The following is a 23,687-nucleotide window of genomic DNA, read 5'->3' as shown; positions in this document are numbered from 1 at the left end:
CAGCTAGCTTATACTGCTTGCAAATGTTAAAAAGCATAAGGCATGATAAGGAGTGTGCAGACTGTGCATGATTTTGTGAGTGCAAGAAATTGTAGGATGAACAAAAATAAGAATTTTTCTTCTCTGCTTCAGCAGAATTACAGCAAAATAAGTCAATGTGAGTTTTGCATTTGTATGAAATGTTAAACAATTACAAGACAAGACTGATTGAGATGCAACCTGCATACTAAAACAAACATAACACAACCAGTGCACCAGTGAATCAAAAACATGCAGTGCGACCAGTAAACGATTTATGAAATAATTCTTATTAGCGAATCAGAAACACAGTAAAATCAATGTAGGCTGATTCCTGCAATGAATGATGCTTATGAGACAATTCTTTGTAGTGAAAACACACAGCACAACCAGTGTTGACTGATTCCTGAAACAAATTAAGCTTTTCAGCCAGTTTTTCTCAGTGAATTAAAAACACACAGGGTGAGCAGTATTGACAGTATTGAATTCCTGCACTGAATGTGTCTTATGAAACGGTTCTTTTTAGTGAATCAGAAACATACAAGGCAACCACTGTAGACCAGTTCCTGCAACTAATGACTTTTATGAGCTGTTTTTAAATTGTTAGTTCCCCAAAAATGAAAATTCTGTCATTAATTACTCACCCTCATGTCATTCCAAACCCATAAAATCTTTCATCTACGGAACACAAATATATGTGTTTCTGATAAAATCCAAGAGCTTTCTGACCCTGCATAGACAGAATCAGAATCAGAATCAGCAAGAGCTTTATTGCCAAGTATGCTTGCGCATACAAGGAATTTGTTTGAGTGTCATTAGTTTCCAGTACACAGAGACAACAACAACACACAGACAATAAAAATAAGATGAGAATAAGAAAATACACATATGTAAATATAAATAGACAAAAAAATAGCAAAGCAAACTGAGAAATAAATAAGTGGTATGTACAGTTATACACTGCTATAGATGATAGAATGGAATAGGATAGTATAGAAGATGCAGGGATGTTTTAGGGTGGAGGTGGTAGCAAATAAATATCAGATTATTGCACATATTTTTATTGCACAATGGGATTTTAACTGTTCATAAGGTGGATTGCCTGAGGGAAAAACTGTTCTTGTGCCTGGTTGTCCTGATATTTGGGGCTCTGTAGCGCCGGCCAGATGGTAAAAGTTCAAAGACGGGATGGCTTGGATGTGAGGGGTCCAGATTGATTTTCTGAGCTTTTTTCCTGAGCTCTTATTTTCTGAGACAGCAACGCAACTACCATGTTCAAGGCCCAGAAAGGTATGACATCGTTAAAATAGTCCAAGTGACATCAGTGGTTCAACCATGATGTAATGAAGCTTCAAGAATACATTTTGTGCACAAAGAAAACAAAAATAACAACTTTATTTAACAATTTCTTCTCTTCCGTGTTCATAAGAGTACCTTGATGCATATGTGTGTGAGCTGGCATTCTGACGTAGAACCTGGATACACCTTTTTATAAGCAGAAGAAAATGCACACTGTACGTTAAACAGTCTTTGTAACATGTCTGAAGATGTCTACCTGATCCAATGACGAAAATGTACCTGTGGGAACTTTTTCGCAAGATGCGAAATACAAACCAATACGTACATATTACTGCAGTTTCCAACAGAAATGAACACTAGAGGTGGTAAAACGGTGAACACTTTTTTAGTTTTTATCATAACGTAATCGTTTTTGTACACAGTTATGATTACAGCTCCATATGTTTCGTTTTCTGAATGTAACAAGCCTGCTCGGTAGCTCAGACAGCACGAAATTGGACAGGATGTGAAATCTTTGGGTACGCATCCCGTAAAAAACATGACTCACGATGAAGGAGCCGAAAGATGAGAAATCGAAAAACAAGCTAAAATGCCATGCTTCACTGTAAAAAGTTGTCACCAGTTTCAACTTAAAAACATAAGTTCAGCAGCTGCCTTAAAATTTAAATTAAACATAAAACTACAAGTAATTTCAACTCAGAAGTTAAATGAAAAAAATAATTTTATTGTCGTGAGTTGAAATAACTTAAAGTTTTAAGTTGATTTAACTTAAAATTTTAAAGCAGCTGCTGAACTTAAGTTTTTAAGCTGAAACTAGTGAAATCTTTTTACAGTGTTGTGATTGCGTTTTTACATCAAGTTCACTTTTGTTCCTACTATCGGGTAGGTTTAGCTGTAGTGCAGATGGTACATTATTTTAAAACGTCACAAAGCATTAAAGTTATAGTGCCGCTCAATGGACATTTCAAGTCAGAACTGCAGTTACATGTACAAAACCAACGTCACATAAACATACCATATGTACGTTCATCTGTTCCGGCGAAAAAAACTAAAACTCTTCTAGCTAATCACATCGAATATGGCACAAAACATACATGGCGGTATTGTCTTGCATCTTGTGAAAAAGTTCCCACAAGTATGTTTTCGTCATGAGATTAGGTGAAAAGATTACAACTAGCTTTACTTATTTGAACCAGAATATACAGACGAACTAAAAGAGATGGATGTTCTTTGTCAGAATGGTGGCTCCTGCGTCAGCAGCACCACGCGCATGTGTCGTAGTACTCTTGTGAACGCGTGTCGAAGACTGTCACAGAAGAGAAGAAATTGTTTAATGAAGTCATTTTTTTTGTTTTCTTTGCATACAAAAATATTCTAATAGCTTCATAAAATTATGGTTGAACCACATGGACTATTTTAATAATGTCTTTACTACCTTTCTGGGCCTTGAAGGTGGTAGTTCCGTTGCTGTCTATGCAGGGTCAGAAAGTTCTCGGATTTCATCAAAAATATCTTAATTTGCATTACGAATATGTCTTAATGGTTAGGAACGACATGAGGGTGAGTAATTAACGACAGAATTGTCATATTTGGGGTGAACTACCAAGTGAATCAAAAACATACAGCACAAGCAGTGTAGCTCAATTCCAAAAATGAATGACTATTGTTAGCCAGTTCTTCTAATGAATAGTTTAATTGAATAAAAGTCTCATCAAAGTTACTCATTGCCCTGTATAATTTACATAATTAGCAAAGAGAGAATGTGTATGCAAATACAACTGAAATATACCCAAATGAATTTCAATCAAACTGTGAGCTTGCGAATCGGAATCGAATTGGGAAATTGGCCCAGCCCTGAGAAAGTGAGAAATTAAATAAAGACATTTTTCATATACCTCGGTAAATTGCATCTATGTAACACTAGGACTTTCTATGCTTAGTGGTAATGCTTTCAAAAAAGGAGAGGGAGGAAATGCATGTTTAGTGAAGCAAGACACTATGATTTCCAGCTGCACACAAGCAGGAAAGGAAGTAACAGAGGGTTTGGATGGCTTAGTGTGTGCGTGTGTGTGTTGTGTATATGTGTTTGGGGAAAGCCCACTGTTGCCCTTTGACCCAGGGGAAGTGATCTGAAAGAGAGAACTTGACTTGTGGGGCCTCTAGAACAGAAGCATTGTGTCTGCCCATTCTCTCTGAACGGAGGAGGAATGGACGAGGGGAGGAGTGGAGGAAAGGAGAAATAGAATAAAGAAAGACAGGAGGCCTGTGGTACGGGGCAGAGGGGTCGGACAATGTTCTCTTTGCCTCTGAAACAATAAAGAAACCTTTCTTTTAAGGTAACAGTTTTAAAACATGAAGGAAAATCGACAAGAATACACATTTATAGTTATTAATCTGATCAGTTTAACAAACCACACCTAGATGTTTGCATCCGCAGTGGACCTAGTCAGGGCAGACGTGGTTTTCTCTGCCGTTTAATGTTCACTTCTTGTCCAGTTTCATTTCAGTCATTTTTATCTCGTTCATTCTGTGGAATATTCTGAATGGAAGATAGAGGAAATTTTTTAATAAGGTGGGGGGATTGTGAAAGAGAGGGGGAGTGAGAGAGAGAGAAGGAGGATAGGGGATAGATGATAACAGTGGGATTTGTTAAAGGTTGGTATCCCCCTTTCAGAGACTCATACTTTGATCTGTCAAGGTTGACACACACACACACACACACACACACACACACACACACACACACACACACACACACACACACACACACACTCTCTCTCTCTCTCTAAGTGTATCAAGTGCACAAGGAATCCACCGAGCAGTTTTCTCTGCCCCCAAAAAACCTTCAACCTCACCCCTGAGAGAAAGAGAGAGGAAGACGGAAAGAGACAGAGGGGGCACAACGGTGATCTCATTGTTGCTATTGTCTCTGCTTTTGAAGCAAGGAAGATGCCTCTCCTCCGTTCTCCTTCTGTGTGTGTGTGTGTGTGTGTGTGTGTGTGTGTGTGTGTGTGTGTGTGTGTGTGTGTGTGTGTGTGTGTGTGTGTGTGTGTGAATAGTGGGGTTAACCCTGAATGCAGCTGGGCTGTATTGTGTCTGGTTACAGAGAGTGGTTCCCTATAGCATGTTCAGAGGCTGAAAGACAAAAGGCCAGAGAAACACCGGCCAACTGAATACCTAAGACCAATAAGTCTGTTTGTGTGCGTGGGTTTGAAACTTAACGCGAGGAAGGTTGGTTAAACGTGATGCTGGTATGGTGTGTTTGTTTAAATTTGGTGAAAAATAGCTTTATTGGCGACCTCTCGTCTTGCTGTCTCTCTTTTGCTCTGATATGGCTGAGTGGGCTTCCAGATCTGTCCGAAATTGCATTTCACACACGGTGGCTGACACTGTGAAACAGTTACACGCATAACACACACACAAACAGTCACAGATAAACACGCATCTGTGTAATAATAACGACTGAAAAAAGTCCATAACATTGTTTTGACACTCAGTGGCTGTGTTTTCATAAGTTCAAGTGATTCCAGAAGGATATGGGTGTTTGAGGACATACATTTACGGTTAGTCATTTCAATAGAAATCCAGCAAATAGGAATTTTGTTTGAGGGTGAAAGATTTCCCCATATAGCTTTCACAGTGGGTTTAAGTTGGTAACTCTGATTTGGCAGTTGGTTAGAAAGTGGCTTCTGTGTGAGCTGTGCTTTATACATTGCAACCCTATTAGCCTACCTGATCTCATGACGAAAACGTACCTGTGGGAACTTTTTCGCAAGGTGCGAAATACGTACCAATGAGTACATATCACTGCAGTTTCCAACAGAAATGAACACTGGAGGTGGTAAAACAGCAAGCACTTGTAATCGTTTCTGTACACAGTTATGACTACAGCTCCATATGTTTCACTTTCCGGCTGTAACAAGCTTGCTCGGTCACTCTGCCGGCATGGAATTAGACTTAGGATGTGGAATCCATGGGTACGAATTCCATGTAAAACATGACCCACGATGAAAGAGTGGAAAGATGAGAGATCGAAAAACAAGCTGAAGTGCTTGCGATTGCGTTTTTTACAATACATACGCTTTTGTTCCTACTATCGGGTCGTTTAGGTGTAGTGCAGATGGTACGTTATTTTAAAACATTACGGAGCATTACAGTTATAGTGCCACTCAACGGACATTTCAAGTCAGAACAGTGACACCTACAAAACCACCGTCACATAACATATAATTTGTATGTTCATCTGTTTCAGGGAGAAAAAAAAACACTCTTTTAGCACCACTCAGTGGACATTTCACATCTTTTCTTGCAAAAAAGTTCCCACATGTACATTTTCGTCAATAGATCAGGTTGCTATTAGCCCCTTTAACAGAGTAATATCAGCAAATTGTCATAAAATTACCTGAATGACTTTACTGGTAAATACAAATAAGCACTGTTCACACAGGCAACGTCATTCCGTCTTGTTACCAGTAAAACACCACTCACACATTAGTTTCAAAATACCGGTAAATTCTGTGACATCATTAACCATAAATGACCTCTAAACGGCTGCGCCTCCCGGTGTTGTGTTTGTAAACATGAAGGGGTATACACAGTCAGTGTTTTTGTTGATTTTTTAATGTTTGTGTCAAACGTTCATATTTATGCAGCTGTTTTTGGCCCAGAGACATCGTATTAAACAACTTTAGATGTTTTTTAAACGCACTTTTTTGGAAATAGGCTAATTCTCCAACTCCCCCCGAGTTAATAAGTTGACTTTTACCGTTGACTTAATTTTTACAGTTTTGAAATCCATTCAGCCGTTCTCCTGTTCTGGCGATATCACTTTGAGCATAGCTTAGCATAGATCATTGAATCCTATTAGATCAATAGCATCACGTTCAAAAATAACCAACAAGTTTCGGTATTTGTCCTATTTAAAACTTGACTCTTACGCTTTTATATCATGTACTAAGATCAGCGGAAAATGTAAAGATGCGATTTTCTAGGCCAACAAGATAAGGAACTACACTCCCATTCCAGCGTAATAGTCAAGGAAGTTTGCTGCCGTAACATGGCTGAAGCAGGCGCAGTAATATCACGCAGCACATCGCAGCACAACGTGACCAACTGCATGCACAGGGAGCATTCCTCGTTGGAAGTTACCTAGCTGGGAACTAATTTCAGGTGCTGCGTGATATTATTGCGCCTGCTGCATCCATATTAAGGCAGCAAACTTCCTTGACTATTACACCGGAATGGGAGTGTAGTTCCTAATCTTATCGACCTAGAAAAATCGCATCTTTACATTTTCCTCCGGTCTTAGTACACGATATAACTACAGAAGAGTCAAGTTTTAAACAGGACAAATACCGAAACTCATTGGTTATTTTTGAACGCGATGCTATTGGTCTAATAGAATTCAATGATCTATGCTAAGCTATGCTAAAAGTGAAATCGGCAGAACAGGAGAACGGCTGAATGGATTTCAAAACGGTAAAACTCAACTTATTAACTTGGGGGTGAGTTGGAGAATGAGCCTATTTCCAAAAAAAGTGGAGTGTTCCTTTAAACAGTGCAAAGTAAATGCGAATGTTATGATTGGCCCAGAGTAGACGTCTTGTTCTAAATCTGAATGTACTCATATAACGGTAATCTCATTCTGCGTTCACACAGAGCATATTACTGGTAATTTATTGGTAATCATACAACTTGTTTTCAAAAATATTTTTAAAAAGGTCCTGTTCACACATAATCTCTTAACAGTAATTTACTGACCTTTATAGATGTTTCAGTGGGGCCCAAAAGCTTGAGACGACATTGAAATCGAAGACTTGGTTAACTGAAACCTGGAAAGAGAAAGTTGTAGGGTTTTGAAACATAACAGAAAATGATGTATATAATATAATATAATATATGTAAATTTAAATTATTTTTCTAGGTCACTAATCCAAAAACTAATTTGTACCTCTGATCGTGTGAACTCCTATGAACAAAAGGTCATATTTTCTTCCGATGAGCACAAGAAGGTCATCATGTTGGATAACATATTAACATCAACATGATCACACTTGTGTGGTTCATGCTGCCGTCTTTAGAAGAAAAAAGGGGGACAAACCAGTTACAAAGAAATGATGATGAATTTCTGAACATAAACATTTTAAGCGAAATAATATCATTCGCCAACAAGTGTTGTATTAAATTAGAAAAATGCAAAATGAATGCATTTTCACTAGTGGTCTCAGATGTTTTGGCATCTACTGATGCATAAACAAACTACCATTCACATAAACACTCCAGAGAGTGGCAGTTTACAAACTGCCTTTTTTTTAAACCAAGATATGTGCACTGAGGCACACTTTCAGACGTCTTTTGTGTGTGTGCGTGTTGTTGGTGGACAGTCTTTGAGAAGAGTGGAAAGCAATAAACCTGCTGAAATGGTGCCATCTCACAGACATGATTGATCAATTGAATTCTATCAGACACACTGACCGCTGGGATTAAGAGGGTCAAAACACTGGAGATCATACACTCTCTGTGTGTTCTGTGTGTGTGAGTGAGAGAGCGAGAGAGAGCGAGAGAGAGCATTTAAGCTTTGTTGAGGTAAGTCTTGGCGTTGAGGTGTATTAGAGACACATGGGACCTGCACGCCATCAGCGAGTCAGAGACTAGAAGGTCTTTCATTTAAATAAGCACAGACGGCAGTAAACTGATTCTGAATTCACATTCAAATGGATCGATTTCTGTGTTCAAATGAAGGAGGAAAAGGGAATGTTTGGATAGCTGCTTTGTCTGCCTGTCATTTTATCCTTCTATCCCTCCGTATCTCTCTTTCTCTCTCTCTCTCTCGTCTTGTGGGGATTGCTCTGGCCTCTGACTCTAACTCCCTAGAATAACCTCTCAGAGGCATTTTGAAGAAATGAATTGGCTCTATATCAGGGATTTTCGTTTCTATTCTTCTTTTTTCATCCCTCTCTCTCTCTCTCTTTTTCTCTCCCTGTAATCATTTGAGGGCTGTAGCTTTCTCAGCTCTTATAATTGTCTCTTCAGAAACTCAACAGCCCAGTAATAACTGACTCACGCGCTGCCTTAACACTCACTCAGAGAGGAGGACATAAGTCCAAGAATCTGTGTTTGTGTGCCTGTATTTGTACTTGAGTCTTTTCAGAAAAGTCCAAATACTTAATCTTATGATCATGATGACAAAAAGAAAAAAGTCACTATTATTATTGTTTTCTTTTTTTTAACGGCATGTAATTAGAATCATTAGAACCCCTACTAGTCAGGCCCCTCATCCCCACTTCCCTACTATATAGTAGACAACAAATAAATAAATTAATAACATTCATAAAACAGTAAGTACCCGAATGATTTCTGGCAAAATTCTGAAGTGCTCATCGAGAGTGTGACGGTGTGTTCACACCAAAAGCGAAAATGTATTATTCACTTGAGTAGATTACATACAAAGTCAATGCAAAGATGCCAAAAGACTGGGCGATGCAAATGACACAATTTTGCCACAAGTACGCAATATACGCCTCAATCGCGTCTTCTATGAAAGTTGCCAATCAGTGGAGAGCTGATTGACACATGCAGTTTGGCATGTCTGGTTGTATCAGAAAATGGAGGAGAGCACTATGTGATGATTTTATTTACACGAGTGACACAGAAAACATTCCACAAGTAATCTATAGCGATAAAGGGAAGAAAATATTCACTTTGCATTTGGTGTGCACACAGCATAAGATATTTTGGATGTAGCTATACTGTTTTAGATACACTATTATTACAATTTTCGTTTGAAAAACTTTATTTTCTTTTGCAATAATTCCGATTTTTACAAATATATGTGGCCGTATTGCTTTCATAGTTACTCACCTTCATGTTGTCACAAACCTTCATGAGTTTCTTTCTCCTGTGAAACACAAAAGATATTGTTTCAACAATTTATATACAATATTTTCACACTTTTGTTTCCTTTGAAAACAAGAAACTGGGGGACAACTGTAATTTTTGATGTCCAAAAAATACTTTTTAACTTTTGTTTAGATCACGATATAAATCTATTTCTCATCAAAATTTTAGGGGCAAAATATAGCCAATTTGACCCTTTGCAGAGAGTTTAATTAGCCGAGTCTCCATCCAAAGGTGCAAATTTTACTTGTGCAAAGTTGGAATGTCACATATAACATTTGTGAATAAGCATCGATTCCATTCGACAATTTAAAGAGAACAAAGTCATTACTTCCTGATAAACTTGCACTAAAGTAGATGAAACAATGTTTGGGAAGCCAGTCATGTAAGACAGTTCATGGAGCCAATTGTACAGAAATACTTTGTTGACAAACTTTGCTCTGGCAATTGAGAATGACTCTAACAACATTTCAGATGCTGTGCAACAAGATCAGACTGCTGGTTAGTCAGGTTATGCCATCCTATAGCTCAAAATCAAACTCTTCTCACAAGTCAAAAAGCCCCTCAAGTGTGCGTTAAAACTTTTTTGCGAACTAAGCAGGGTTTCCAGGTTTTCACAACAAAACCCCAATTGCTACTTAAAACTAGCCCTAAAGTAGCCAATCTTGTTTCGAGGGGGGTCCCCCCAGTAAAAATTCTGTTCCAGGGGGGTAAAATACAAGTTTCCCCTGGGAAAATCAGCATTCCAGGGGCTAAATATTACATTATTGGTGTCGCTTTAACTCGTGGACATGATATAAAAATGAAGAAACCAGCAATATTAACTACTTTGTTGTTTGGTTGTTGTACAAGTAGGGTGGTAATAATTGGTCGGTGTAGTATTTGTCACGCCCCTCCTCCACTGATTGGATGGCTGAGTAAAAAGTGACAGTGACGAGCACTGCGTTTTACAGTTATCAACTTATATACAGTAGTGTATCAATATTCAGAGTCATCAGTTTGCCAAAAAGAACACAGAACACTTTTCGCACCATTTACATATAGTAAAGACCAACCCAGATAGCACACGTACGTCTGCAAGATGTCTGTTAAAGATCACTTGATCTGGAAAGCATCTGCTGTGTACAAACAGCTGACAGATGTCTGTTAGATGTCCGTTTACATACATTATAAATCAAAAACATCTTAAAGACATCTAATAGATGTCTACTTGACATCTGATAGGAAATGTCCCATAGATGTATTGCAGATGAGGAAACAATCTAAAAAATACGTCTTGCAGATGTAATTGCAGACGTCAAATAGACGTCTCCGAGATGTACGTGTGCTATCAGGGAACTATGTAACCCAGATAGCACACATACATCTGCAAGATGTCTGTTAAAGAGCACTTGATCTGGAAAGCATCTGCTGTGTACAAACAGCTGACAGATGTCTGTAAGATGTCCGTTTTACATACATTATAAATCATAAACATCTTAAAGACATCTAATAGATGTCTATTTGACATCTGATAGGAAATGTCCCATAGACGTATTGCAGATGAGCAATCCATCTAAAAAATACGTCTTCCAGATGTAAATGCAGACGTCAAATATACATCTCTGTGATGTATGTGTGCTATCAGGGAACGTTGAAAATATGAACGATTTACACAAAAATTAATTCTGCTCATGTTTCTTGAACGAGGTCCAATATTTCCACACTTTTTTGCACTGCTGTTTCATTTGAAAACGAGTAAACTGGGGGATAACTGTATTTTTAATTCAGAACTTTCATCAGAATGGCTATGTGAGCGATTTACACAAAAATTTGTTCTGCTCGTGTTTCATGAATGAGGCCCAATATTTTTAGTTTTGAAAATATGCCCTGTTATTTCCTTTGAAAACAAGTAAACTGACAGATAACTATAGATAGATAAATAAAAATACAAAAAATGTTCTTTAACTTTTTTTAGATTACATAAAAATATATTTTTTAAGATTGAAAGTCTGGGCCAGGGAAAAGAGTTCAACAATAAAATTTAGATATAAAAGCCATTTGAAAAGTAAATGAAAAAGCTGAAGAAGCACCTATTTGTTTACATTGCAAACTACAATAAAACAATGATGAATTTATAATTTCTCGTCAAACTTTTGGTCCGAAATAGAGTCACTCCAAATCTGTATGACCATACAAATTCTGCTTTCAAGTTGATCATGTGAATTTGTCACACTTGGTTTAAAAGTGACTTCTGTGTGAGGTGTAGTTTATACAGTACATTGCTACACTATTGACATCAGATCTTTTTTCTCCCACAAAATTTCACTTAATGTTACTATAATAGTAAAGTTTGTTTACAGTTATTTTCACTAAATATATAACCCAAGCTTCTGTGTCTTATTTTTAAATATCCCACTTTTGTAAATGCTACATTGTACTGTATTGCTTCATGAAATCTGTTTGAATCTCTTTCCAGCTCTACAGGATTCTCCTTTGGCGAACGGCCACGCCCACTCGGGGCGGGACTTCCTGCGGAAGCAGATGCGAGGGGAACTATTTACACCGCAGCAGCTCGAGGTATTGGACCATGTCTTTGATCGACAGCCCTATCCCGACATTTACCCCGTCCCTGACAGCAGCAGCTACAAGCCCGCCCAGGTAAGGGCTGGGGGGTAGGGGTGTGTATCCTGCCATGGTGGTTGTATGCACCTCCTCTGAAAGCTCACGCTTTGCCCTTGCCTGGCTGCCAGTATTGCTTGACCCCTTCCCAACCCTGCTGTTGACCTGTGCACCCCCTCACTGAAGCTAACGCTGACCTTTCACCTCTCTGAGCTAATGCTGGGGCTTTGACCCCGCTGGTGCTGATGTCTCCTCTATAGAGTTTTTGGCTGAGGTTAAGTCCCAGCACTGCGTAGAGGTTTAGGGTTAAGTAGCAAACACTTGTTCATTAGTTTGCAAAAGTTAGCCACACAATTAAATAATGATTTTATGTCCAAGTGACCATATCAGATTCAGAATCATTATTATTAAAAAGTTTTATAATGCAAGATGATGCCATCAAAAAAAAAGGTTATTGCGACTTGCGAGAAATTGTGAGTTATTAAGTCAGAATTATGAGATATAAGCAATTCTGTGAACATATCAGTCTTTTTTTTCTCCTCAGAACTGGACTTTATAACTCACAATTGCAAATTTATATTCCACAATTCTAAAAATTATGAAAAATAAGTCAAAATTGCGAGATACAAAGACACAAATAAAATAAAATAAAATAAAATAAAATAAAATTTGGCTCAAAATAGGCCTTCATTCAAAGAATGGCTTTCTGGTCTGTTCAGCTAAGTCAGCTAAGTTTGTGTTTGCAGTAAATGACCGCAGTATGGCTACACATGCTGACACATAACAGATAAGATGCAAAAGTAAAGCTGTATGTACATACAGACGATCATGTGATGCATAAAAATTGATCACAAGAATAGGCAGTCAAAGATGTCACTCAAAAGTCAAATGCTATCACCCCCACATTCATTCAGGCACACATACAAGGCCAGTGTCAGAGTTCTATAGACTTGTCTGAAAGACCCCATAATTCCTCTGTCCATTTCACCACTGAGCGCTGAGGCTGGCAAGGTCAAAGGCTACTGAGCAGGGCATTAACCTTAGGGTCAATCCACATCCCTTGGGTGTGTGAGAGTCAGGTTTGTTGTGGCACAAACGATCAGACAAATTGAGAACTGGGAATTTTGAGCTGTCTCTTTTTCAGAAACGAGAGTGTACGAGAGAGGTATATGCTAAACGGTCTTGTGTGATTGACTGACAGCTTGTTTTCCATCCGCTGACAGTGTGAATGCTGCTGAAGGAGAGAGAAATGATGGAGAGCTTGACTCTGTTTGAGTTTGTTTGTGTCTCCTAGGGCAGGAAATGAACTTGGGACTTAATTTAGTTCTTTTTCCTGTAGCTGTTAATTAGATTAGGCTACATAAGGGCTTATGTATAAGCTAAAACAATAGATAACCTAAAACTGTGCTTCATATAGTAACATCAAAATAAATGACTACTATTTAATATAAAATCAAAGTTACATAAAGGGATAGTTCACCCAAAAATGAAAATTTGATGTTTATCTGCTTACCCCCAAGGCATCCAAGATGTAGGTGACTTTGTTTCTTCAGTAGAACACAAACGAAGATTTTTAACTCAAACTGTTGCAGTCTGTCAGTCATATAATGGCAGTCAGTGGGACCTACTATGCTTTAAAAACATACACAGATAAAACCAAATTAAACCCTCTGGCTTGTGACGATACATACATGGTCTTAACACAAGAAACAATCGGTCTGTGCAAGAAATTGAACAGTATTTATATAAATTTTTACCTCTGCTTGTTCTTCTTCACGCGCCGGCTGTTGTGAACATGCTCAGGACAGTTGGACATTGCGGTGGATCAGAGGTAAAAAATTATATTAATACTGTTCAGTTTCTTGCACAGACCGATTGTTTCATGTGTTAAGACCTTAATATCGTCACAAGCCGCGGGGTTTAATTTGGTTTTGTCTGTGTATGTTTTTTGTCTCTCAAAACCGTGGGTCCCATTGATTGCTGTTATATGACTGACAGACGAGAACAGTTTGAGTTAAAAAATCTTCGTTTGTGTTCTACTGAAGAAACAAAGTCACCTACATCTTGGATGCCCTGGGGCTAATCAGATAAACATAAAATTTTTATTTTTGGGTGAACTATCCCTTCAAATTACACCAGTGAAAGTAACTTTCAAGGGTCAAATCAGGTGCCTTAAAGGGGTAGTTCACCCAAAAATGAAAATTACCCCATGATTTACTCACCCTAAAGCCATAGGAGTATATGACTTTCTTCTTTCAGATGAAGACAACAAGAGTTATATTAAAAAATGCCCTGGCTCTTCAAAGCTTTATAATAGCAGTGAATTGTTCTCGAAATTTTGAAGCAAAATAAAGCGCATACATCCATCAATAAAAGTGTTACACACGACTCTTCAGAAGGCTTTTTAAAGCGAAATGCCCAAGTGAATGCTACCAGCCATTTAAATGTAAAGCTGCAAGCACATTGGTTACGTATGCAGCATGAACCAATCAGCTTGTGCCAAGTCGTATAACTCTGTGATATCATAAGTTACGTTAATAACCCGTTAGCCTGTGCCATCTAGAGTTTCATGGCAGATCTAGGCATTTTGGTTCTCACGGAACTAGCATATTCTCACCGGAGCTACATCCTTTCGTGAACGCGAGTATGACAGTTAGCAGAAGCTAGAGATTGCAGTTTATAACGTTTTAAATATGGATATTTTTCTTATACAAATGCATCGATTCAATTCAGAAGACCCCCACGAGCTGTGTGGAGCACTTTTTATGATGGATGGATGCACTTTATTGGACTTCAAAATCTTGACCACAATTCACTGCCATTATAAAGCTTGGAAGAGCCAAGACATTTTTTTTTTACATAACTCTGATTGTATTTGTCTGAAAGAAGAAGTCATATACAACTAGGATGGCTTGAGGGTGAGTAATACATAAAGAATAAAAAGAATAAGCAATAATTAAAAAAAATGTCTTTTTTAATTAGAATGAAAATTTAAACAAAGTATTTAAAGCAAAAAACTTCAATATATATATATATATATATATATATATATATATATTTATTTTACTATTATTAATTATAAGTAGGAAAAAATACAATTATACCCCACATGCACTATATGCAAAGTCACTGTGGTAAAAAAAAAAAAAATAGAAAAAACATCTGCTATGATGGTAAACATAAAATGTAAATGTATTTTTTTCTCTCCACCCATAAAATTACAGTCAAGCTATATCTATTAGATAGTGATGAAATTTCTTTTTTCATCTTTCATCCTCTCCTCCTGCGCCCTTTCTCCGCCTCTTTTACATTTCTTTCCACTTCTCCTCTCATTTGCTCTCTCCATCTCTCAGTTTGTGGTGCTGGAAGGACCATTAAGCACTGGCAGATCTATTAATTAGTGTCCTGCACTTCAAGGGGGAGCATATAAAACAGCACACACTCGTGAGAGTCATTTCATTTGAATTTTCCTCTTTCCATCTCCTTACATTATGCCAGAGATACATCAACAGCCCAACAACCCTTATACTGAACTAATTACTCAACCAGACCAAGACAGAGAGAGAGAGAGAGAGAGAGAGAGAGAGAGAGAGAGAGAGAGAGAGAGAGAGAGAGAGATATATAAAGAGAGATAAAGGCAATTTCCAGGGAAATTTCCAGTCATTCATAAAGTGAATATGATTTTTTTAAATATGAACTGTATGCAGTAAAATGTATGCAGTTCTTTGACACAAGCTAAAGAATTAAAATAAGAGATCAAATACAATTCACTTCCGTTACCAGCTGAAATGAACACTAGTGGCAGTAATACATTAAAACTTATATTCCATTTCACAAAAATTACTTTTAAAAAAAAAAAAAACTTTTTACACAAAGTATGATTTACAGGTACAGAGTTTTGTTTAATAAAGCTTAAATTTTACATAATTACTTGCTGAATATTATGTTATGACTTCAAAACAATTTTAACATCCCAGCCGATTTGAAAATGGATACTTTTGAACATTTTCGTCACATACACAGCTTCATATGCATGAGTTTTCCAATTGAGAAATGGCTTCATGGCATTGCACTTGGGAGGTCAAGAGCTCTGTTACAAACCTTTAGAAACTGCGTTTCGACAAAACAGCTCCAATCCGCATATGACAATTAAAATAGCACAGCTGCATCAACAAATGCATTTTTATATCACTTTTGCATTTGTTAGGTGTTTAGGGTTGGGTTTGGTGTAGGGGATATTTCCAACCCAATAGAGCATTAACCTTTAACGTCACTCCCCGCATATTTCAATTCTGAACAACCATAATACGTACCTCAAGCAGCGCAAAAAAAAAAACCATACAAAAACGCAGCAATACATGCCTGTACCAACGTTTTAAACTGCCGCGAAACGTGCAGTAAGGTTCATAATTGCAGAAATGTATATAGAGACATAATATCATGAGCCTGGGTTTCTTTTCTGACATAGTAAACTTGCTCAGTAGCTCACCTGGTTCAGCACTGCACTTAAGATGTGGAACACTTGGGTACAAGTCCTGTGAAACACAAGTTAAGAAAAAATATATTAAAGACTTCTGTTGCTTCAGCAAATCCCTTTTTATCTAACATTAGCTTTTGTTTACATTACATTATTAACTCATATCCATAATGACCAATGCAATCTACCAAGAACAGCTAAAATTAGCAACTATCACAGACATTTCAAGCACAAAATGGGTAAGGACATTCTTTTTTGGCCATTAAATAATGGCGTAAATACCAGTAAACTGACTACCTCAAACCTTGTTAAATTGCATTGCGTGATTTATTTAAAAATTCTCCGACCAAAAATGTTGCGTCTTAAGGTAAAACTTAAAGTAAGGTCAGCCTTCAAAAATAACCATCCATGCTTTTTCTTCAATCCTGACGTTTTAAACGGCAAAAGATGGTTTGAAATTGCGCAAGCTGTTGCAACCTGTGTTGTCCGAGTCTTGTTCTCCCTATAATTTCCCAAACTCTTTCTACTGTAATACAAAAAGAAGAGAGAACTGTAGTAAATGTCTGTATAACTTGCATAACATATTTCCAAACCCAATCTTACAGAAATGAAGTAAATATTTGGTGGCTAAAAATAAAAAGGTGGCTAATTTGTACAATCTCATTCATATGAATTTATGCGATTTGAAAAATCATACATGTGTTACAAGCTGGCAGACTCCTAAAGGACAAAAATGTATTTGTCGTCCAAGATGTTCATGTCTTTCATTCTTCAGTCATAAAGAAGTTTTTCAGAAATGTTGTCCATATAGTGTACTCCTATTGTGTCTGTGAGTTTGAACTTCCAAAATGCCATTTAAATGCACCTTCAAAGGGCTCTAAACGATCCCAGCCAAGGAAGATCTTATCCTTATCTTAAAGTGAGTTTGATCCTCCTTGCATGTTCACTTTGTAAACACTGGGTCGGCACTTCTGCAGCAATGTAGGTCGATTTTGAAGTTGGAGGGAAAAAAAAGTGGGAGTTTTTTGACATACCCTAACTGTATTGACCCAGAATGCACAGAGTTCATGCAGAGCTAGACAAGATGAGCATTTGAGGTTAAAAAGTATATATATTGTCCATTTAAAAAAAAAAAAATTAACTACATTTAACTAGATAAGACCCCTTCTTTCTCGGCTGGGATCATTTAGAGTCCATTGGAGCTGCATTTTGGAGGTTCAAACTTGCAGGCACCATAGAAGATAAACACATAAAAAACATAATGTCCTTATGACTGAAAAAAGAAAGACATGAACATCTTGGATGCCAAGGGGGTGAGTAAATTATCTGTACATTTTTGTTCTGGAAGTGAACTTCTCCTTTAACAGTCACAGAAATCATAAAGTCACAAAATTGTAAGTGTGAGGTTAATTACGCAATAGGCAACTTGTAAAATACGTACAAAATGAGATAACATTGCATATTTAATATAAGAGTGCAAATTGCTTTAAAGAGATTCAGAGTTGAGCCAAAATGTAAAATTCTGTTATTTACTTATGTCTTACTTGCATTGTCCTCTTTCTGTTCTTCCTATAATTTCCCGTTCTCTTTTTACTGTAATTGAAAAAACTGAAGCATATTATTATCAAATTTGTTACTTAAATGACACACTTCAAACACATAATATATTTCTTGTAACAGTGCTATCAACTCATTGCTTAAAGTGAGGGTTCAACCAAAAATGTAATCTGCCATCATGAACCTGTGTGGCTTTTTCTACTGTAAAACATGAAAGAAGATATCTGTGTGTGTGCTATTTTATTTAATGTAATGTCATTGTGGACCCCAACTTTAATTTTACAGACAAAAACAGCTTAAACACTTACAAATATCTTCTTTTGTATTTTGTGAAAGAAAGGAAGTCCTACAGATTTGGAATGACGATGACGATGAAATGATGACAGAATCTTCATTTTTGGGTGAAACTATGCCCTCTATATCAGATTTCACCCCCAAAAAAGTATAGAAGCAACAAAGTCTCAAATAAAGCATTTAGAATTGTGAGTGTGGGTGTGTGTTACACATGCTGAGAGCCGCGACTCTCTGCTCCAGAGGAGCTCACCAATAAATGCCTCCCTGCCAGTCAGGCTCATTTAATACTGCATGCACTGCTAAATACCTCCCCCATCATTTTTTCTCAGTCCCACACACACACATAGTGCAGTTTACAGGCTCTTCTAAGAGACAATACGTACAAGCTGAGGGAAAAATAGTGGAAGGGAGATAGAGGGAATGAAAGAGAGAAAGAGCGTCTGAGAGGAAATACTATTATGTAAATGTGGCTGCGGGTTGGGGTGAAATTATTTTGGTGTCGCACGATTAGGGGCCTCATCTGTTATTGATGTGAGCGGAGAGGAGAGCCATTACAGAGGGGCTGTGTCAAAAATGACCCCCGAGAAAACTGTGACCCCAGAGAGAAATCGAGAGCGCAACGAATACAGTTGGAATGAAATTCCAGTAAGTTCTAGTAAGGCTACATTCTTGTTATTTAGTCAAAATCAATAAAACTTTTTTTGTTGATTTTTTTCCTCTTCTACTCTTTTTTTTTCTGTTTCATCTCAATTTATTGTACAAACCCCATTCCTTTACACATTTTTTTTTATCAGTATTTCTCTCTAAGCGTTTGGCTCCTCTCCAATCTTTGCCCCAGCTGTGGTGTGTGTGCATGTGCCGCGTCTATATGTGAAATGTGTGTGTGCATCATGAGCGCTGATGGGTTGCGTAGCTTCAGAATTGACAACATTTACAGGCTAAAATGAGAATCATCCATCTTCACTAGGCTGCTGTCAGAGGCAGGGCCAAACTTCATAATCCCCAATTACTAGCACTAACCTCCCCATCTACATACACACATGATGAGGAGGCGGGTGCGAGCCGCATAAATAGAGAGGAAATGCCTATCTCAGACTGAATGACTGAAACAGAGAAATAGACAGTGGAAAGGAGTCAGGGATGGAGAGAGAGAGAAAGAGAGAGAGAGGAAGTGGACGGTGTGAGCTGTGATTGGTAAGGTCACAGTCTACTGCCCTCGCCGTGGTGATGAGCACTGAGGTGTTTAAGGGGTCACTGGGATACACACATGCATTCACACACAAACACTAACACTAACAAACACCCTGCTTACCCTGTGTAGTAGATAGGGATTTAAAAGTTTTTCAGTTGTAATTCTAGTATCTAGAATTACAGTTTTATCAACAATTCTTATAGTACTTCAGATGAACCTCCCTCCCTCCCTCTCTTAAAAAAATCTCTTGCAGTTGAAAATAAATAAATAACTTTTTAGGCTTGGTCATTTTTTTTGGAAATGTTTTTAAAATAAGTCTCTTATGCTCAGCAAGGCTGCATTTATTAGCTCAAAGTTCAGTAAATATGTTACTTCAGTCGTTGGTGTCACACAGTTCTTTAGAAATCATTCTAATATGTGACCCTGGACCACAAAACCAGTCATAAGAAGCAATAGCCAACAATATATTGTATGGGTCAAAATGATCGATTTTTCTTTTATGCCAATTTAAAAATCATTAGGATATTAAATAAAGATCATGTTCCATGAATTTATTTTGTAAATGTACTACCGTAAATATATTAAAACTTAATTTTTGATTAGTAATATGCATTGCTAAGAACTTCATTTGGACAACTTTAAAGGTGTTTTTCTCAATATTTAGATTTTTTGCACCCTCAGATTCTAGATTTTCAAATATTCTCGGCCCTATCCTAACAACACATACATTAATGGAAAGCTTATTTATTCAGCTTTCAGATGATGTATAAATCTCAATATCAAAAAAATTTACTCTGGTTTTGTGGTCCAGGGTCACATATGCTGATTTAGTGCTCAAGGAAAAGAAAAAAAAGAAAAGAAAAAAAAACACAGTTTTGAACTGTAGCATGTAACAATAGGGAATCGTAATTTGCTATTTGTTAGTTGAGCAGGAAGGACAGATAATTAATTATTAGTATATATTGTCCACACACTAAAACACCAAAGCAAATTATTATAAAACTTAGGGTGTATTAAGCTGATACTTCCGCACTTTTATGTACTTTTCATTGCGCATACTAAAGGCAACTATCTTTAATAAGCTGAATGGCATATTAATAACATCAATTTATGTAAATATTACCTCATAAAATTGTCCATTGATTTTGATGGGCTCTTAGTCTGTCATCATACACAAGTTTAAAAACTTCTGTATTAGCATATAGGTGGCCTAATTTTGATGTCATTAAGTCTTTAATTATTATAATTTTTGTAAATGCGGATTATTATAATAAAAATCAGTGAGTCTGAGAGTATCTCTAGAGCCCAAAGTATACTTCATTTCTGTACTCGTACAGTCGAACATGTAGCCTTTCATAGTATTGACCTTTTATTCCACAAAGAACAGGTGTAGCCATTTGTACATTTTATGGGTCAGGTTTTCGGTCTTATTTGCGAATTGTTAGCTGTACAAAACAGCTTGTTTTACTGCTTGATATTGCAAATTGGTGTGTTTTACCATATTATTTTAATGTATTGTCTTAACTATGAACACACTGGTTTGTAGTGTAAACAGTTTCACCGTTTACTGCACTGCGTTATTACTCTATAGTGTTCAGTCGGCCATATTGGCCATATTGGTATGTAAACAATGCCACTGAATTGAACAAAACTCGCATATTTTGCTAATTATTGATGCTTAAAATGGTTATTTGTCATGTTTTGGGCTGTACTAATCGGTCGGACCAGTAATACCATTTGGAGTACTATTGACTGCCAAAAGTTATAACAAATCAAGGAGAAGAGTGCAAAAAAACTGAGGAACAAAAGGCATTTGTGTTTGGCCAAACTGAACCAGGATTTCCAAAAATCTTGATAACATTTGTGTCAGATAGATTAAATATTAGGCTAATGTCTTAATTAATACTACTCGTACGTATCTTTACCACCTAACTTAAGTTTGTCAAAATATTGCGCCCTTTCCTACTTACTAAGAATTTCTCAATATGATTTAGCAGCTTCCAAACATATTTTCCCGTGGTTTAGACAGCATAAATTAGCAGAACAATGTATTCAGTTTTACATTAACCGTGCAATCCATGCTGTTGTTTACATCCGTGTATCTCCAATATGGAGCGCATCTGGGTAACTGACCAAATTGTGACGCAAGTGCAAACCCTCTATCCACCTTAGAGATAGACTGAATTAAAACTTTTTAAATATAAGTACATATAAAAATGTGCGCAGGTTTATTTGGGAAATATGTTAATTTGACTAGAAACACCAGGGACCACTGGATACATCAGTTAAAAAAAAAGGTGGCCTCTGTAATTTTTATGTAATTAAATCTTTTTTTATATATTTACATGTAACTGGTTTATTATAATAAAAATCAGTGAGTGTAAGAGTATCTCTAAAGCCCAATACTTTTACATGTAGTCCAAATACATGCAGTCTAGAAAGCTTTATTCATGTCTTGTGTCTTCTCTGTTTTGCCCCATGATTTATGACTGCTAACAAATATTTCTGAACTCTTTTAAACCAAAGCTGTGCTATCTCATATATACCCTCTCACTCACAAGCGCTTGTCATTGTGACCGTCTGTTGTTCTTGCAGTCTCTGCTATTTTGTTGTTGTTGTTCAGTCTCTTTAGTTTTGTTTTCTACTGTGAAACAATAGCTTGGGATAGTGCTGCCACCTTGTGGAACAATTGATTACTGCAAAACAGATTCAAAGCGCATGTGCGTCCTGTTGTGAGTACAGTATGCGCCTACTATTCTGATGAGGGAATTTGCGTCAGGCACGCTGTACACTGACCCTCGCATAGGCATAAAAAGTGAAGCATACTTTGGGCTTAATATCTTTAAATACAGAATGTCATACAGAAAACTAGTAAGTAATTACACAAATTTAAAAGCTGAACATGTGCTTGGTTTGAGTCAGATATGAATCATGGCTCAAAGAGACACTGACTGCAAATTGTAAATTTGTAACTTTTAGGACATACAAATACAGATGGACAGACATGGACTAAAATCTGAAATTCTGAAATCAAATTATGTGGTTTTAGTATTTTTTTATGGAACCAGTTGACAGAGAGGATTAGTATCGCCTGTAAAAAGGCACAAGCTTACTTGCAGCTTAACATTTATTTACAGGAATGTTAAAGTGGATGGTAATAGCTTGTAAATGACGTAACTTTACGGTAACAGCAGGGGCAGGTGTACCATCAGGATTTTGTTGGGGTTTAATTCACTCCTAATCAGGGTTATTAATAACCTCCTCCTGCACTAAAACAGAAGCGACATCCACTTCCCAAACTCTGCCATCAAACCGCATCCACACCTGAGTGACAAACCCCATTACCGCCAATGGAGATGAATCGCTGTGGGTGTGGGACAGAGATCATTGTAAGTAATTGGTCATGAAAGCACACAAGCGGGGTCAGTCCGAGGTCGGCCACATACATCACCTGGATCTACGCGACCGCTACTCATTAGTGTTGGCTACATACCTGTGTGGCATTCACAAACACAAAGATGAGGGTTTACATAGAAAGTAATTTCATGAAGTTGATTTTCTTCCATTGTAGCCATCTAATGAAATCTCTCTCCATAGACATCTGATTACTCGGCTATGGCGTCTTTGGCTGGCGGACTGGAGGAGATGAAAAACAGCTTGGCCAATCAGACAGGAGCAGAACTCGGTTCCACCGTTGCAGGACCTCAATCGTATCCACTTGTGTCTGGTAAGCAAACTACCTATATGTTAAAAAGATATAAAAAAAGATATAAGATAGCCTATAAACAAGCAATCAATTGTAAGAAAAAGTCAGAATTGTGAGATCAAAAACTCACAATTACCTTTTTTATTTTGTGACAAAAACAAGCTTTCTTTAGTGGATTAATTATTCCAAAAATACAGAAAAAGATATTACTATGGTGGAACTGGAATTAAATGGCAGACACTTTTGTTTTCCTAAAGCCAATCTGCGATGGGTTTCTCAGCATTATAGCTATGTTAAACATGAATTAGAAACACTTGATTGTGCATCAGCTTGCTGTGGGCAGCTCAGAGGTGAGATGAGAGTGTTATCAGACCTGTTAAACAGTGCTCAGTGATTCAGATTCAGACTCTATATCCTGAGGGACAGAGGGAGTGGATGGAGACCTGTAATTACTATATACACGTCTCCTCCTCTCCCTTACTGGCTCACTCCATTTGGGAGTAAGGGAGCGCTAATTAAGAGCTGCTTGGACAGGAGCCCTAACGAGGGAATCATGGAATTGGGATTTGTGGACCATCTGACAAGGTAGAGCGAAACCTGTACGTCTAGACTGTGTGTGTGTGTGTGTGTGTGTGTGTGTGTGTGTG

At 37.4% G+C, this 23,687-nt stretch overlaps 1 protein-coding gene across 1 annotated transcript in view; it reads left to right on the top strand.

Annotated features, from left to right (window-relative positions):
• pax5 (paired box 5) overlaps window positions 1-23,434 on the top strand; it is a 39,152-nt gene extending 15,718 nt beyond the window's left edge. Inside the window, exons 6-8 of the mRNA XM_073842652.1 lie at window positions 11,672-11,853; window positions 22,932-23,061; window positions 23,370-23,434. Coding sequence (XP_073698753.1) covers window positions 11,672-11,853; window positions 22,932-23,061; window positions 23,370-23,434 — 377 coding nt within the window. The remainder of the gene's footprint in view (window positions 1-11,671; window positions 11,854-22,931; window positions 23,062-23,369) is intronic.
• The last annotated feature ends 253 nt before the right edge of the window (window positions 23,435-23,687 follow it).

Source organism: Garra rufa, chromosome 6 (assembly GCF_049309525.1).
Source record: "Garra rufa chromosome 6, GarRuf1.0, whole genome shotgun sequence".
Classification (NCBI taxonomy): Eukaryota; Metazoa; Chordata; class Actinopteri; order Cypriniformes; family Cyprinidae; genus Garra; species Garra rufa.
This window is presented reverse-complemented; position numbering and strand designations above follow the sequence as displayed.